Source organism: Chiloscyllium plagiosum, unplaced genomic scaffold (genome assembly GCF_037043375.1).
Source record: "Chiloscyllium plagiosum isolate Xiang-an unplaced genomic scaffold, Cpla_swu_hap1 HiC_scaffold_6, whole genome shotgun sequence".
Classification (NCBI taxonomy): Eukaryota; Metazoa; Chordata; class Chondrichthyes; order Orectolobiformes; family Hemiscylliidae; genus Chiloscyllium; species Chiloscyllium plagiosum.
The window spans coordinates 77,047,774-77,065,587 of record NW_028270144.1 but is presented as its reverse complement, the minus strand read 5'-3'; the positions used below and the strand labels follow the sequence as shown (position 1 = coordinate 77,065,587).

The 17,814-nt window shown below is 41.3% G+C and overlaps 1 protein-coding gene across 4 annotated transcripts in view; it reads left to right on the top strand.

Annotated features, from left to right (window-relative positions):
• edar (ectodysplasin A receptor) overlaps window positions 1-17,814 on the top strand; it is a 170,759-nt gene that overhangs the window by 108,553 nt on the left and 44,392 nt on the right. For 3 of the 4 annotated variants that reach the window (XM_087988134.1, XM_087988135.1, XM_087988133.1), the window contains exons 3-5: window positions 1,343-1,492; window positions 2,500-2,562; window positions 14,616-14,741. In XM_087988134.1, coding sequence (XP_087844260.1) covers window positions 1,343-1,492; window positions 2,500-2,562; window positions 14,616-14,741 — 339 coding nt within the window. The remainder of the gene's footprint in view (window positions 1-1,342; window positions 1,493-2,499; window positions 2,563-14,615; window positions 14,742-17,814) is intronic. The other variant, XM_043692768.2, reaches the window with a different exon arrangement.

Genomic DNA, 17,814 nt, shown 5'->3' with positions numbered 1-17,814 from the left:
AATCAATGCCATTGCTTCCCCGAAGCTGTTATTGTGCTCTCCCATAAATGACAAAGGTGGCAACACTTCACCAAAGACACAATACCACGGGCAGAATTTTAATCTAGACTGTTGCATTGGGTCCCTCAATGACCCTCAGCCTCTAGCAGATGTACTATCGGCAGCTGTCACTGTTGTTGATGGGAGTGATGTGCAGTGCAGAGTTGCTAGCCTCTGAATGACCACCAGCTAACTATAAGCAACATTTCCACCCACTGGGGTCCTGTATCCTGAGGAGGTTCTGATGACAGCACTTAAATATCTGAATTTATTGCTCTCCCTCTCTCAGGTCTGAGTTTGGAAGTGGAGGCATTCAGTCGTCAAGGGTTGCAAGGGGTATGCCAGGTGGACAACCCCCAGCTTCCTGCCTTAACTTAATTATGCACTGTGCAGGAAGGCTTGTGAAAAGTCTTCCCACCCAGATACTCGTTAAAGCAATTAATGCCTTCTGAAGGGCCTCATCCTGCTGTAACTGGCATTCAACCAGCAGCAGGGAATCACCACTCAGGATACCTGCGCAGCAAACCCTTAGCAAAGTTGCTTGGAGGATTTCAGGATGCTCCCTCATTCAAAGCACTTAGTGAATGATTGAGGAACTCGGCATCGAGTAGAGAGCAATGGAGAGATTGGGATTGTCTTTTGAAAGTCAAGCCCTATGCGTGCCTTTGACACCCACCAGCAACTCTCTGCATTCAAACACCTTTGGCCTGACACCTCACTGATCCTGAACCTCTGGGGATGTGCATTGCAGGAAACTGCTGCTACTGCCAATGGTGCTGTCGGCAATGGAAAGCTGCTGGCTTTGGATTGGTTCTCAGGTCAGTGGGATTTCTGCCTTTGGGATTCTGAATCCTGGGGAAAGTCCAATAGTGGCTACTTAAATATATTGGGCCTTCACCAACAGAGGCAATTCAGAGCTCATGCCAGCTCTCCATCCAGCCAGGGAGGCTCCCAGCACCTGGATCACATTTGGGCCTATATTTGTTCTATCAACCATGTCATCCACACACCAGCTCCAAGCAATACTGACCAGAAAAACCATGATTAAAAAGGTTTTTCTCAGTTTTTATTACTGAATGTAATGCATATCACTTCAAGTGCATTACATTTTACACATTAGTTGAAATAATGTTTGAGCAATTAAAAAAAAGTGGAAATACTTTTTAAACATGACCAGTTTTAAGGAGGAAAAGACATTCATAGTCATAGAACCATTGGGGTCTACAGCCTAGAAAAAAGCCCTTTTGGCGCATCAAGTTTACACTGGTCAAAAACAACCACCTATTCTAATTCTATTTCCCAGTGCTTGGCACATAGCCTTCTCTGCCTTTGCAGGTTAGCGAGCTCAATTGGCTGGACAGCTGAAGTGCAATGCAGAGTGATGTGTTCAATTCCTGCACTGGCTGCAGTGACCATGATGGACTCTCCTTCTCAATCTCTTCCCTTGCCTAAGGTGTGGTAACTGCTCCTTACATTAAATTTATGTCCCTCTGGTCAGTGATCCCCTCGTCAAGGGAAGATATTCTTTCATGTCTACCTTGTCTATGCCCCTTGTAATGTTATACATCTCAATCATATTCTCTTCAGTCTCCTCTGCTCCAAGAAAAACAACCTCGAAATACCCAGCCTCTTTTCATAATCAAAACTCCCCAGCCCAGGAAACATCTTGATAAAACTCCTCTGCACCCTCTACAGTGCAATCACATCCTCTGACAATATGGATTCCGGAAGTACACACGACACCTGCACCGTAGCCTAACCAATGTTTTAAGCAGATCCAGTATCACCTTCCTGCTCTAGGCTTCGACAAATAAAGACAAGTAAACCATATGCCTTCTTAACCACTTTATCTTCCCAACCCGCTACTTAAGGGACCTGTATACATGCACACCCAGATCCTTTTGATCCTCAGTCTTCCCAAGGTCCTATCATTGATCATGTAATCCCTTGCCTTGTTTGTACTGCCCAATTGCATCACCTCACACTTACGCAGAATGAATTCTATTTGCCATTGATAACTCATCTGACCAGCCCATCTATATCTTCCTGCAATCTAAGACCATCCTCCTCACTATTTACCATCACACTGGTTGTTGGCATCATCCATGGACTTACTTATCAACCATCCTACATTCATGTCTAAACCATTTATATATACCCCAAAGAACAAGGGCCCCAAAACTGATCCCTGCAGAACCCCACTGGACACAGGTTTCCAGTCACAAAAACACCCTTTGACTATCAGTGGCCTTCTGCCTCTCAACTAATACTGGTTCAGATGAGCCAAATTAGGCCATAAAATTCTAAAAGATCTCCTATTAGTTTCCTTTTGCACAAATTTCACCCAGCCCAACTTGTTCAATTACAAACTTGCTGAATGAATAGAAAATGCGTACAGTTCAAACTGTAAAGGGCTTGAAGTGATATTTTTATTCACATATTTTAATAAATATGTTACAGGCAAATAAAAAGATGTTGCACTGCAAGACGCTATGGCGGGCATACGTTTTCCCTTTACTATTGGTGAGTACGGAAGCTCAATTTAAGAATGTTCAAATGTGAGAATGACATTTGTATGATGGGCAATAATTTCAGGCATGACTTCAAAGAATGTGTCAGGCTATAAATTCTAGAATTCTATGATTCAGAATTCAATCTTATCAAATACCAGTTAATTGGTGGATCCTTATAAATGTAATTAGCAATAGAACTGAAATATTGAAACCTAGGACAGTTGATAATCTTGGTTGTTTAAGAAGTCATGCTATTGTACCTCCAAATCTATCATAATAAGTGCAGCTAACATACAGATCATTTCCATTGTGTAATGTAACAACTGACAATACAAATGGTTAGTAAGATAACACTTTAAAAATCAACAAAAATGCTTAATATTTAAATATTACAAATAATATGTCTGTGCAGCCCTTATATTTCAACATCATTTTTTAATGTAGTATTTTTAACTTGTGTCAGACCAGTGATGTGTTGCGATAGCAATAAAATGGACAAATTAACCTTGAATTTAAACTGAAACATGACTGTGGAGTTAGAAATCACATTCCAGGTTCTATAACACTTAAATTTTTCCCGATTTTGTTTTCTATTGAGAAAGCGTTCCCAGTAGGAGGCTGACTAATGTTCCAGCTTTCACAAGTCAGAGCTCTTAATTGATATGGAGAAAGACATACTGTTCATTGCAATTCCTTGAATGGGGAGCTAGAGGTGGGTCAGATGAAACATGAGGCTCATTTACAGCAGCCATGGCTAGATTGTGCAGTGGGAAAGATCTATGGTTCACAGCAAAGCTTCCTACTTCACCAGGGTAGAGCAAGATGCCTGCCACCTGGGACAGAACTGAGCCTCACTTCATTGATACTGGCCTGAATACAATGCTTGAGGCCAGAAAGAAGATAAAGGAGGTACAATCATAGAGGGTAGGAGCCTGGCAGATGGAGACTATCCTTGTCATGCAGCAGGAATTAATCTTTCTGTTCAGCACCTTCTCTCTTCATTTCATATCTCTCTTTCTCTTGTCTACATTCGCTGCTGCTCTCCTATGTTGAGCTTTTCCTTCCAGGACCTCATTGTTCTCAAGGTCAGTATCACTGTGGAGGTAATGTTCAGGATAGAGGAGCAGGTCATCACAATGACCAGAATACTTTCCAAAAAGTATTTAAGGCACTATCTGTCTCATCTAGCCACTGTAAACCCAACTTCAGAAGCTCAATGGCCTGCTTAATGACTGACCAGTTGAGCAGATGGTAGAGGTGATATCAGCTGTATGCTCCTCTCCGAGGTTCCTGTGGAAGGGCCAACAGCAGTCACCTCAAACCCTATAGGATCCATTTGTGCACTTTGGAAGTTGAAGTGAAGATCTCAACCAGCCTGGATTAGCAGAGGATGAAATATTCAATGGCAGTGGCCAGGAAAATGAAGGAAGCTCAGCTAGTGCTTGTACACCAGTTGGATATTCAGGGAGTGGGAGCTCGCCCAGCTGTTGAACCAAATGGTTAGCTCGCTGGATGCCTTAATGGTCCAACTGGTGCAGTCAATGATACTCCACATCTAAAGGAATCCAGTGAAGGAAGATAAAAACTCAATGCCCTCATTGTTGCAATATTCCAGCTTTCATTCAATTAATGTGCAATCTAATTCTGGCAATGAGATGCAACGGTGTGCACGCTTCTTGAGATGTCCTTGAAGTCACTACTGGTTCTTGGAGGGACCCAGAAATAAAGAATGCTGCAATGTCTTTGATAGCCATTGGCAGGGCATGAGGAGCAATGGTGTGAAGTGTCAGGTTTTGGTGATGTTATCCTGTACCTGAAGTATAATCCTCTTCCTGCAAAACTGCTTCCCCGTCATTACCAGCCAGCACAACTTGTGCTGGAGATCCAACAATGAAGATATGGGCCCTATATCTTTCCTATATCCCGCTCTACTGTATCCTTTTGATACTTAGTGCTCTATCTTTTATGTGGATGCTGTTTCCCCTTATTACAATTGTGTTTAAATTGAAAGAGTGGTGCCCCCATTTCCATCTGGAGCATTTCTTCAGGGCAGATATGTGGGGAGGTGATGGCCTAATGGTATTATTGTTGAACTGACAATCCAGTGACCCGGGTAAAGTTCTGAGAATCTTGGTTTGAATCCCACCATGGCTCACAGTGGAATTTGAATTCAATAATAATCTGAAATTAAGAATCTAATGCTGACCATGAACCCATTGAGGAGAAAGTGAGGTCTGCAGATGCTGGAGGTCAGAGCTGGAAATGTGTTGCTGGAAAAGCGCAGCAGGTCAGGCAGCATCCAGGGAACAGGAGAATCGACGTTTCGAGCATAAGCCCTTCTTCATGAACCCATTGACAATTGTTAGGGGGAGAAACAACCCATCTGGTTCACTGATGCCCTTTTTGGGAAGGAAACTGCTATCTTTAACCACCTGGTTGCACTTTTGTGTGATTCTAGACCCACAACAATGTGGGTAACTCAACTTTCCTCTGGGTAATTACAGGTGGGCAATAAATACTGATCTAGCCAGCGATGCCCATATTCTGAGAATGATTCCAATAAAAAGCTATCGACCCAGGTGAACTTGACAGTCTTTGTTCTTTTGCACCCATAATGCCAGAGGGTGCTGACCTCTTCCAAAGTGCAGGCAGGCAGTGTGGCCACTGTTTGGTATCTGTGCTGCCACCCAGGCATCTCCTCACAAAGAATCGAGTGCCCCTTTGCCCCACTTAACCTTAGGGTGGTGTCAAAAGCAGATATGATGGCTCCCCACACTTTACCTGCCTTCCCCAGCTGACCTGTTTGAGAAGCTGCATATCCATTATGTGCAACTTTGAAACTCTAACCTCCTACCCCTGACAAGCTCTTAACAAGTTTGTCAAATATCTTAATTTGCCTGCTTTGGATTCATGTCCCACCTTGATGTCTCCAAATGCTTCTCATTGCTGGTGCTGGATTGGGTCTAGAAATTCCCATCTTTGGGAGGCCCTTAAAATTCAGTGCATGAATCACACCAACCAGAATTGTAGTTGTAAAGTAGAAAGAAAAGGAGAAATATTTGTTTCCTATATAAAGTTTTTCCCAAACTTAAAATCCCAATCAACATTCATGACTGATGCTACTTTTGAAGTGTTACATTCTTATTTTGTATACAAGGATGGATTCACTTTGTATGCAGCAAGATTCCACAAGCAGCAATTAAATATATTACTGTACTAACTAATTCATTTCAATGGTCTCTTTGGAGAGGCGAATGCTGGTCTGAACACCTTTGAATTATGCTGTGAGATGTTAATTACCAGTATGCCAATGCTTCCTCAGTAATGCACAACACAACTAGTAGGTTTGAAGGAAAAAATACATTCCTGAATACAACTTAAGGCAATGAAAAATTAGGCTCTTAAACATGGGTTTAATGTGTGTGTGTTTTTTTACCGAATCATATAACTTGTTTGGAGTTTCATCTTCCAGAAATAGCATTTGTAATTTTGCCCTTCTATTAACTGTAACCTACCCTAATTTCAAAAACCATTTCATTGGCTATAAATTGCTTTGGGGCAACTTGAGGTTATGGGACATACTCCATAAATGCAAGTCTTTTCTCATATCAGATCTTGACTTTTCATGCTCTATCTATTCAACAGAAAACAAATCAAAAAGTGAATTTCCTCTAAATAAAACGTTGAAAGAATTCAATTTAAATATTTGCAAAACCAAGTTGGTTTGTAAGAGTATCAATGTGCTTTAGTTACGCAGACTGGTATATCGTGTCCAGAAAAAAAGAGATGCAAAATCACCGTGCTCACCCATTATAAACAAAAGTCAAAGGAGATAAACTTGATATTTGCCAGTAGCACAGATTGATGGTAAACTAGCAGTTCATTTCACACCACACAGCAAGTTGTTTCCCATTAAAGTCAATAGAGAAGAGTTTTGGAGAGGATATAAAGTCCCAAAAGTGAGTGTAAAAACATAATTATCTGCACTTTGGTCTATAACAGCTTAATTTCATTACTTTGGCTTCTGAACTCAGTTTAACTGTTCTCCTAACTGCTATACAAGAGAAATGTTGTGAAGTCAGCCTCCCAACTCAATGTTGCACCTGTCAGAAGCACACACTGTGCCAGGAATCATGTTCAGCAGGTTATTTTCTTTAAATGGATGGAAAATCCTCCAGATCCAGCTGACCGCTGCATCAGAATTCCCCATAACACTCTCAGCTGGCAAAGAGTTGGTAAAAATGCCCTTTTAATACCCAGAAAAACAATCATTTCTTTTAATGCTGCAAAAATCCCACTATAAATTAGGACAATGGTCTTTTATCTCCCTACAAATTCTGACTTCTCTCTCTTTTTGCTCTTCGCTGCTGCTATCTGTGCCTATTTTAATTTGCAGACCAATTTCATATTGGTAATTTGCCCTATAATTCTATACAGCTACCATGCTTTCTCCAGGCAGGTCATTACCACCTTCAATGCCATTTGATAGTTTTCCAGGACTCCACGCTCTCATAGGAAAAATATTTTTTTAATAAAAACAGCATTTTTCAAAACCACATGCCAGAAAAGAAACATGTGGTACAAATAGAATATGTTAGGGTTTTGCTTCAATAATGGTTATTTTAGCTGGTTTAATTGAGAAGAGGTGACCTGATTTTGCTTTACACTAGGCGTCTCTATAATTGGCGTTGTGTATTTATCAAATATACTGTTACAAAAGTAATCGCTACTTGTAGTGATTATAACGAGATCAGACATAGACATTGAGTTCCCTGACGGGGGCTGTTAATCTTGTTCAATCAGGGAGCCCTGGCTGACATTTAAGAACAGGAGTGTCACTCTGAGAGCTAGCTCTGAGGGAACTGGATCAGGATCAAGGACTCTCCACATTTAAATAAAAGGGTGATTGCTGACGGGATACCGGCCTCTGTGGAGTTAGTTCAGTGGCACCGAGAGTGGGATTAATAATGTAATCATGCAAAAGCATCTACTTGCTGAAGCCCAACTGGACTTCAAGCAGGCACTACAACTGGCTTTATCATTGGAAAATGTACCAAGTGGAGCACATCATTGCAGGGTATTCTGATGGAAGTGGATACCCTTACCTATCTGACTGAGTTTGGGGAACACTCCTTCAGTGAAGGCAATTGCAAAGCCACACTTAGGACATATCCTGAGCAGATGGACTTTAGGTCAGCCCACAGCAAAAAACAAAGCCAGACCTCAACCAAATGGGTACAATTTTCTGCAGGAACCAGGCTGAAAGCCATTGTAGTTTGTGGTTTGTGGACTGAAGAAAGCAAAAGAGTCCCACTGGACCTAAATTCATAGGCCAGTATCCAGGAGAGTGTGCACCTTGGAAAATCCACCTACATCTGATTTGAAACAGTTAATTTGCTTAACAGCATCCAAACCAGAACCAATTGAATCAAATATCCTGTGAAATGGTTACCTGGTTCTAATGTAGCTCGATACCAGCACAACAGTCTCAGTGATCACAAACTCACTCTGGATTCCAACCCTTAAGCTTGTGCAAGACCTCAGCTAGGTTGAGAAGTTATTACCAAGGAACCTTTACAGATTAAGGATACAACTTCGGTTTCAGTCTCTTATGAGAAGTAGCTGGTTGAGTTACCATTGTTTATAGTCAAAGGCTTGGGCCCAATGTTGACAGGGCAAAATTGATTGAGAAAGATTCACCCAGATTGGCTTAACATTTTTTGAATAGAAAATGGCTGCCTGAGTGAAATCCTAATTAAATACCTGAAAGTTTTTCAGGAAAGACCAGGGACTGTCAAAGAGCCAAGGCCATCTTGCATGTTGACCAGGAATCCTTCTGCAAGGTCCACCCAGTGCCATTTACTGTAAAAAGTAAAGGCAGAAATTGAAAAGCTGGAAAGTGAAGGAATCATCAAGCCAGTACACATTATGGAATGGATGTAGTGATTGCGAAGCTAAGTGGGGTGATTCGCCTTTGTGGGGATTTTAATCAAATTATAAACTGCTTCTCGCAGCTGGATAAATACCCAGTCCTTCGCACAGAGGATTTAGACACACAGTTGGAAGGGGGCTGCCTTCATGAAGCTGGACAGAGATTAGATTCTCTACAGTGTGGAAATAGGCCCTTCGGCCCAACAAGTCCACACCGATCGTCTGAAGAGTAACCCACTCAGCTCCATTTCCCTCTAACTAATGCACCTACACTATGGGCAATTTAGCATGACCAATTCACTTGACCTGCACATCTTTTGGACTGTGGGAAGAAACCAGACCACCCAGAGGAAACGCATGCAGACACAGGGAGAATGTGCAAACTCCACACATACAGTCACCCAAAGCTGGTATCAAACCTGAGTCCTTAGTGCTGTGAGGCAGCAGTGCTAACCACTGAGCCACTGTGCTGCCTAGAACCATGTGAACTTGAAAATGTGGTTAGATAAGGATTCCCAGAAGTATGCTACAATTAATACTCATAAGGGTTTGTACCAATATACGAGTTTGCCTTTTGGGTATTGTAATATTTCAGTGGACGATGGATTATCTAAGTGACATGCTAATAACAGGGAAAACCAATAAGGAGAAGTTAGAGAATTGGGGTATATTCCTTAGATGTTTCTTCCAGGGGGGCATATGCCTTAGAAGGGGAAAATGTGTGCCCCATGCACTCCAAAATGACTTACTTGGGCTGCAGAATCCATAAGTCTAAGTTACACCTTGGTAGATTAGATTAGATTACTTACAGTGTGGAAACAGGCCCTACAGCCCAACAAGTCCACATCGATCCTCCAAAGAGCAACCCACCCAGACCCATTCCCCTACATTTACCCCTTCAACTAACACTACAAGCAATTTAGCATGGCCAATTCACTTAACCTGCACATCTTTAGACTGTGGGAGGAAACCGGAGTACCCAGAGGAAACCCACGCAGACACAGGGAGAATGTGCAAACTCCACACAGACAGTAGCCCGAGGTGGGTTTGAACAAAAAGTGAGGGTGATCAAAGGTGCCCCAGTTCCCACATCTGTACTGGAACTTAGGTCTTTCCTTGGGCTGGTGTCCTATTATGGAAAGTTCAGACATAACCTGTCCTCCATCCTGGCACCTTTGCATCAACTCTTAAAAAAATGGTCAGCCTTGGAAATGGTCATGTAGGCTTGCCTACATGACCATTTCCAAGGGAAGTGAAGAAACAGTTATCATCCAGTAAGGTGTTGGCATACTATGATCCCAAGCGAGATCTGGTATTAACATGTGATGCCTCCCTGTAAGGCATTGGGATAATATTAGCTCATAAGTGGCCCAGTGGAGAGGAATGCCCAATAGTGTATGCATCTGGGACTTTGGCTAATGTAGAGGATAAATACATCCAGATAGAATAGGAAGGTTCAGTGGTCATACTTGGACTCAGGAAGTTCCACCAATTCCTTTACAGACTTAAATTTTTAATAATAATACACCATAAACTCCTGTTAGATCTACTTAAAGAAGACAAGGCAGTACCTCCCATAGCTTCAGGCTGAATTCAGCACTGAGCTCCAATATTAAGTGTGTATAAGTACAAATTGAAACACTCTTCCGGAGGCCAATTAGTGACTGGGGATGCAATTAGTCGCCTCCTGCTGCCAGATACATCACCGGTGCTACCACCAATGGAAGAGTCCGTAATGGTTTTAAATTTTCTGGACGCACTTCCAGTCGCAGCTGACAATATCAGACTTTGGTCACAGAAAGATCCGTCCTGGCAAAACGGAAATATATGATCAGCAAGTTGTATATTAAAGCCTTCTCCAGGACTTGAGCACAAAATCATAGCTAATTCTCCATCACAGCATTTTCTCAGTAGGAGTGCCTTCTTTTGCAGGAGATGGCAAACCCACTTTTATAGAACATAGAACATAGAAAAATACAGCGCAGAACAGGCCCTTTGGCTCTCGATGTTGTGCCGATCCAAGCCCACCTAACCTACACTAGTCCACTATCCTCCATATGCTTATCCAATTCAAAGTTTGTGAGAAGATAGTGGGCAGCACGGTGGCACAGTGGATGGCACTGCTGTCTCACAGTGCCAGAGACCCGGGTTCATTTCCCGCCTCAGGCGACTGACTGTGTGGAGTTTGCACGTTCTCTCCGTGTCTGCGTGGGTTTCCTCCAGGTGCTCCGGTTTCCTCCCACAGTCCAAAGATGTGCAGGTCAGGTGAATTGGCCATGCTAAATTGCCCGTAGTGTTAGGTAAGGGGTAAATGTAGGGGAATGGGTGGGTTGCGCTTCGGCAGGGCGGTGTGGACTTGTTGGGCCGAAGGGCCTGTTTCCACACTGTAAGTAATGTAATCTAATCTAATCTAATCTAATCTAATCTAATTTGTAGCTCGGGTGCTCGTTGCTGTGGTTTTGTTCGCCGAGCTGGAAGTTTTTGTTGCAAACGTTTCGTCCCCGTCTAGGTGACATCCTCAGTTTTTTGGAGCCTCCTGTGAAGCGCTTCTGTGGTGTTTCCTCCGGCATTTATAGTGGCCTGTCCCTGCCGCTTCTGGTTTCAGTTTCAGCTGTCCGCTGTAGTGGCCGGTATATTAGGTCCAGGTCTATGTGTTTGTTGATGGAGTTTGTGGATGAGTGCCATGCTTCTAGGAATTCCATGGCTGTTCTTTGTTTCGCTTGCCCTATAATGGTCGTGTTGTCCCAGTCAAATTCATGTTGCTTGTCGTCTGCGTGTGTGGCTACTAGGGATAGCTGGTCGTGTCGTTACGTGGCTAGTTGATGTTAGCTGTCTTCCTGTTTGTCCTTGGCTAGTTGATGTTCGTGGATGCGGATCATTAGCTGTCTTCCTTTTGTCCTGTTTGGACAAACAGGAAGACAGCTAACGATCCGCATCCATGAACATCAACTAGCCATGTAACGACATGACCAGCTATCCCTAGTAGCCACACACGCAGACGACAAGCAACATGAATTTTACTGGGACAACACTACCATTATAGGGCAAGCCAAACAAAGAACAGCCAGGGAATTCCTAGAAGCATGGCACTCATCCACAAACTCCATCAACAAACTCAATTCCTCGACCAATAAAAGCCAGTACGCCATATGCTTTCTTCACCGCACTATTTACCTGGGTGGCAACTTTCAGAGATCTGTGTACATGGACACCAAGATCCCTCTGCTCATCCACACTACTAAGTATCCGACCATTAGCCCAGTACCCCATCTTTTTGTTACTCTTAGCAAAGTGAATCACCTCACACTTACCTACATTGAACTCCATTTGCCATCTTTCTGTCCAGCTCTGCAACTTATCTATATCCCGCTGTAACCTGACACATCCTTCCTCACTGTCAACAACTCCACTGACTTTCATATCATCCGCAAACTTGCTCACCCAACCTTCTAGCCCCTCCTCCAGGTCATTTATAAAAATGACAAACAGCAATGGTCCCAAAACAGATCCTTGCAGAACACCGCTAGTAACTGCACTCCAAGATGAACCTTTACCATCAACTACTACCCTCTGTCTTCTTCCAGCCAGCCAATTCCTAATCCAAACCTCCAACTCACCCTCAATGCCATACCTCCGTATTTTTTGCAGTAGCCTACCATGGGGAACCTTATCAAATGCCTTACTAAAATCCATATACACCACATCTACCGCTTTACCCTCGTCTACCTCCTTAGTCACCTTCTGAAAGAATTCAATAAGGTTTGTGAGGCACGACCTGCCCCTCACAAAACCATGCTGACTATCCTTGATCACATTATTCCTATCCAGATGTTCATAAATCCTATCCCTTACAATTCTCTCTAAGACTTTGCCCACAACAGAAGTGAGACTCACCGGCCTATAGTTATTAGGGTTATCCCTACTCCCCTTCTTGAACAAGGGAACCACATTTGTTATCCTCCAGTCTTCTGGCACTATTCCTGTAGACAACGAGGACATAAAAATCAAGGCCAATGGCTCTGCAATCTCCTCCCTTGCTTCCCAGAGAATCCTAGGATAAATGCCATAAGGCCCAGGGGACTTATCTATTTTCACCCTTTCCAGAATTTCCAACACCTCTTCCCTGTATACCTCAAAGCCGTCCATTCTAATTAATTGTGACTCAATATTCACATCGGCAACAATGTCCTGTTCCTGAGTGAATACTGACGAAAAGTATTCATTTAGTGCCTCCCCAATCTCTTCAGCCTCCACACGCAACTTCCCACTACTATCCTTGACTGGACCTATTCCTACCCTAGTCATTCTTTTATTCCTGACATATCTATAGAAAGCCTTAGGGTTTTCCCTAATCCAACCAACTAAGGACTTTTCATGTCCCCTCCTTGCTGCTCTTAGCTCTCTCTTCAGGTCCTTCCTGGCTACCTTATAACTCTCAATCGGCCCAATTGAACCTTCATGCCTCATCTTTACATAGGCCGCCCTCTTCTATTTAACAAGGGATTCCAATTCCTTATTAAACCACGGCTCCCTCACACGACCCTTTCCTCCCTGCCTGACAGGTATATACTTATCAAGGACACTCAATAGTTGCTCCTTGAACAAGCTCCACATATCAATTGTGCCCATGCCTTGAAGCCTACTTTTCCAAGCCACGCATCCTAAGTCGTGCCTCACCGCATCATAATTTCCCTGCCCCAGCTATAACTCTTGCCCTGCAGTGCACACTTATCCCTCCCCATCACTAGAGTAAAAGTCACCGAATTGTGGTCATTGTCCCCAAAGTGCTCACCTACCTCCAATTCTAACACCTGGCCTGGTTCGTTACCCAGAACCAAATCCAGTATGGCCTCACCTCTTGTTGGCCTGTCTACATATTGTGTCAGGAAACCCTCCTGCACACATTGGACAAACACCGACCCATCTAACGAACTCGAGCTATAGCTTTCCCAGTCAATATCAGGAAAGTTAAAGTCCCCCATAACAACCACCCTATTACTTTCACTCTTCTCCTGAATCATCCTCGCAATCCTTTCATCTATGTCTCTAGGACTATTAGGAGGCCTGCAGAAAACTCCTAACAGGGTGACCTCACCTTTCCTATTCCTAACCTCAGCCCAAACTACCTCAGATGGCGAGTCTTCATCCATCGTCCTTTCCACCGCTGTAATACTATCTTTGACAAGCAATGCCACACCTCCCCCTCTTTTACCCCCACCTCTGACCCTACTAAAACATTTAAACCCTGGAACCTGCAACAGCCAACACCTGGCATTGTTTTGAAGAAAGACAAGTGAGTTGACATAGATGTCATGACTTTTATACATCTCTAAATGAACATCACAAAGAAAATTGAAAAATCTAGCCACCATCACCTTGCTGCTTATGAGAATTTGTTCTAGTTGCCTGCTGCATTTTCTACATTACAGCCATGACTCTGATTCAAAAGTAAACCATTGACTTATAACAATACTTTGAGTTGTCAAGTAGGCATGAAAACATCACATAAATGCAAGTCTTTCTTTTTCTGTGTTAAAAGCATTGTAAATTGAATGTTTATCTTACCATCTTAGTGGTACAATTTCACTGGTGTTTTTGAGATGCAGTAATGGCTTCAACACAGTTTTCAGATTTTATCAATTATTTTGCAATGTTCTTTAAATAGTTCTAGTGAACTCTCAAGTCAGACCACTGGCTTATTTTACCTTAGACACAGCAGTCACAAGATATTTGCCAGGAATTTACTAACATGAGTCTCAAACTCAATAATTTATAGCCAGGTTTATAGTCACATAAATACAAAATTAACAGGATGAGCTGAGCATCTGCAAGGAATCTTGTCTATCCCCTGAGGCAAGTGTTTTAGCAAAGTCTCACTTGTCTGTAAATTATAAGTAATGTCTGATTTTAAACTTTGGTGCTTTGTGATTCCAGAATTAGTCATAAGAATAGATATAACCAGCCCTAACATCTATCACATCGATGAGTAATAACCCAGCACTCTTATGGTGAAGTCATTTTACTTTGTGTCTTAAAGTTTATTTGCTTCAGGAATATTTATTGAAATAAATGTGAATATTTTAGTAGTGGGAATGTTTAGCAATCTGATAACAATCTATTCTTGAATGTCAGGTATCCCTGATCTCTTTAGTTATTGCTGACTACTCCTCAGAATGTGGGGAGAATGAATATTTTAACCAAACAACTGGGTCTTGCCATGCCTGTCCTCAATGTCACTCAGGTGAAGAACCTGTTTCGGTAAGTTACATTTAGAAATAAGATAAGTTTTACTTAAAACTATTTTTCTTGATCCTTTCACATAAAACTTGCATTGCACTTAGAAAATTATCAGAAATATATAATTTTGCATTTGACTAAACAGGACAGTAAGCAAGAGTCTTGAAATTGAGAGCTCCTATGGAATTTAACTAGAGCAAACACAAATCTGCGAATCAAATATGGGAATAAATTTATGTGATTGGCTCCTGATTTTCCCAGCATTGATTAACAGATTTGTACTCCCATCTCGTTAGAACATAAAGGAGTTTCTAAAATTCAAGGGTTACGTTGAATTCAAGTAATGTTGCGAATAGTAATTCCTCTGATTGTTTTCTTGTTATTGACTTGCAATTTTGATATCACAATCATAAAATTTGGGCCAGATTAATCCTTTGGTATCATGAACCCTTGACCCACATAAGTGCAAAAAGTCATGAAATAAAAACCCATCAGTGATTTCCTTGACAACAGATTCTAAGTCCAACCTTTACACCCCATCATCATGTCGATGCCATCAGTAATTAATTTCAGTCTGAAGGTAATGGTGTAACTGACAGTGATTTTGAAAACCTCTTTCCAGGTGTGAGTTAACAACTAGGTTTTTGGGTTGGGTAAGGAAGTAATTGCATCTTTTTGTCAAGAAGCTAGTTATTAATGGCCAGGTTTCTGGTTAGCAAACAAAAGAAGCCCAAAATAACTGCGAATGTTGAAAATCAGAAACAAAAACAGAAATTGCTTGAAAAATGGCAGCATTTGTGGAGAGAAAGCAGAGTTAACATTTCAGATCCAGTGACACTTCTTCACAACATTGGTCACTGTCCTGACGCATTTGTTGGTGGATAATTGATAGGTCCCAAGCAGGTCACCCCCTGGAAGGAGCATGTCACCATACAAATTCAAAGCAGTTGTCACCTTCATAACCACTGGGAGAGGATGGCCTACTCCTGCATTACTGAGGTCCTGACCATACAGCTTTCACAGTCACATCACAGTGTTCTGGGACATATGATGCCTGCATTGACACTGAGACTCACTCATCCCCAGGAAATGGAGTCATGGCCAAAAAAACTGATCCTCCTGTGGGCCCACCATCCTCAGGGGCCCAGCTGTTATTTAGTCTATTGTGTCTGACCTATTTGTGAATGAATGCATACGTGTGTGGATTTTAATGGGGTGTGGTTAATGTTTGTAAAGTAGTAATTAATAATCCATTTTGCTACAAGTTAGAGTGTTTGTTACAATAATTTTGCTTTTTGTTTTCTTGTTTATGTTAAAACCTGATGCATGTTTCTTTATATTTTAGACAGTGGTCACACTTAGGCAAATTAACAATCCTAGAGATTAAATTACCCATACTTCATTTTTGTGATGACTTGTGGAATAGTAAAGTTTGATTTTCAGCACATCCTTTCTATCAGGGTAATGAGACAATTAAAATTGGATGGATTTTTTTCTCATAATTGACAAGAATTGCATACCTGCTAATGAGCTATAATTAAAATTCATTAAAATGTAATTAAAAGGTGAGTGAGTTCAAATTTCAGCATCTAACATAGTCAAATCCATGTCCCCAAAATATTAGCCAAGGGTTTAGGATGGCTAAACTAGTAACAATACCATTACACCAATGCCTCCCGCTCTGCTATTAGGAATACCGGACCTTCACTTTACAATTCCATTTGCCAAGGTTAGAAAATTACCATGTCATTTTAAAATTAATCCCTTCAAATCCATTTTGATATGAACAACAGACTATTGCCGTAGCTCTGTTTTACGATTCACTGTTTGTAATGTTACCTATTTTGGTTATTATGAGGAATATCAGTGGTCATGGGCCTCATTTACAACTTAACAAGCTTGACTCACATTACAATTAACTGTATTTGTTCTCTCAGATTGGAATCATTATAATGAATTCCAGATTTCAGTTTTATCACATTTCTGTCATAGAATTCACTAACACAGACTTCTTGTTAAACTCTGGAAAACAATGATCTGAAATGTTTACAGAACAAAATTCCTTATTTCAGAAACCCCAGAATTAATTGTGGCTATCCTGTACTGTATTTTGCTTACAAGAACAAGGACTGCATTGTCTGAAATTACAGAGTCTTGGTGAACAATTGTGTGCAACGCACAATGTTTTCCTCCTAAAGTACAAAATGAAAGAAGTACAACAGAAAATTCTTCCTAATGCCCATGTCTTGTGAATTGTGATAATTCATCAATAGTGTTATTTGAAAAGAACTTTACTATTTAAGTCTTTTAAAGCTACTTCCAAACTATTATTTTGTAATGACCAACAATTTCCTTTGCTAGCATAATTGAATTTTTTGAAAGGTAAGACCAGTTTGTATTAATATAGAGCCTTTCATATCCAAAACAAGCTCAGAACTAATAAATCCAGCATTCTTTTCTATATAGCAAGATCGTGTAAATGGCATTGAGATGAATTGTGATTGATTTTTGTTTTACTGCAATAGTTTAAAAAGGTAGATCACCATAAGTTTCTCCTGTGCAACTAATGATAAACGAAAAATGCTGGCCCTGTGAATCTTGCATTCCCTGAACGATATCTCTATTACAATTACAGTGATATTGACCATAAGACATAGAAGCAGAAATTAGGCCATTCTGCCCATTGAGTGTGCTCCGCCATTCAATCATGGCTGATATGTTTTTCAACCCTGTTCTTCCACTGTCCCCCCATAACCTTTGATCCTCTTGACAGTCAAGAACCGATTTATCTCGCTTTTAAATATACTTTCAAAGATAGTGAAAGATGCATTTAAGCTTCCCAAAGCAAAATAAGGAGCTGCCTTTGGCTGATTTATTAAAGTGTGGATTGTAATTATTTAGGTATTTTTGTACATTTCCATTTGAGTTAATGTAAGAACTTTTATTAGTTTAAAATAAAAATGCAATGAACTACTTCTCCATTTGAAAAAAGAACAAAAGTCAAATGTGTGAACATAGTGTGAAGATATAATTTTAAAAATGTAACAAATGCATGGTTTTGTGCAATTTTTAATCCATGCTTGAATTCAGTTTT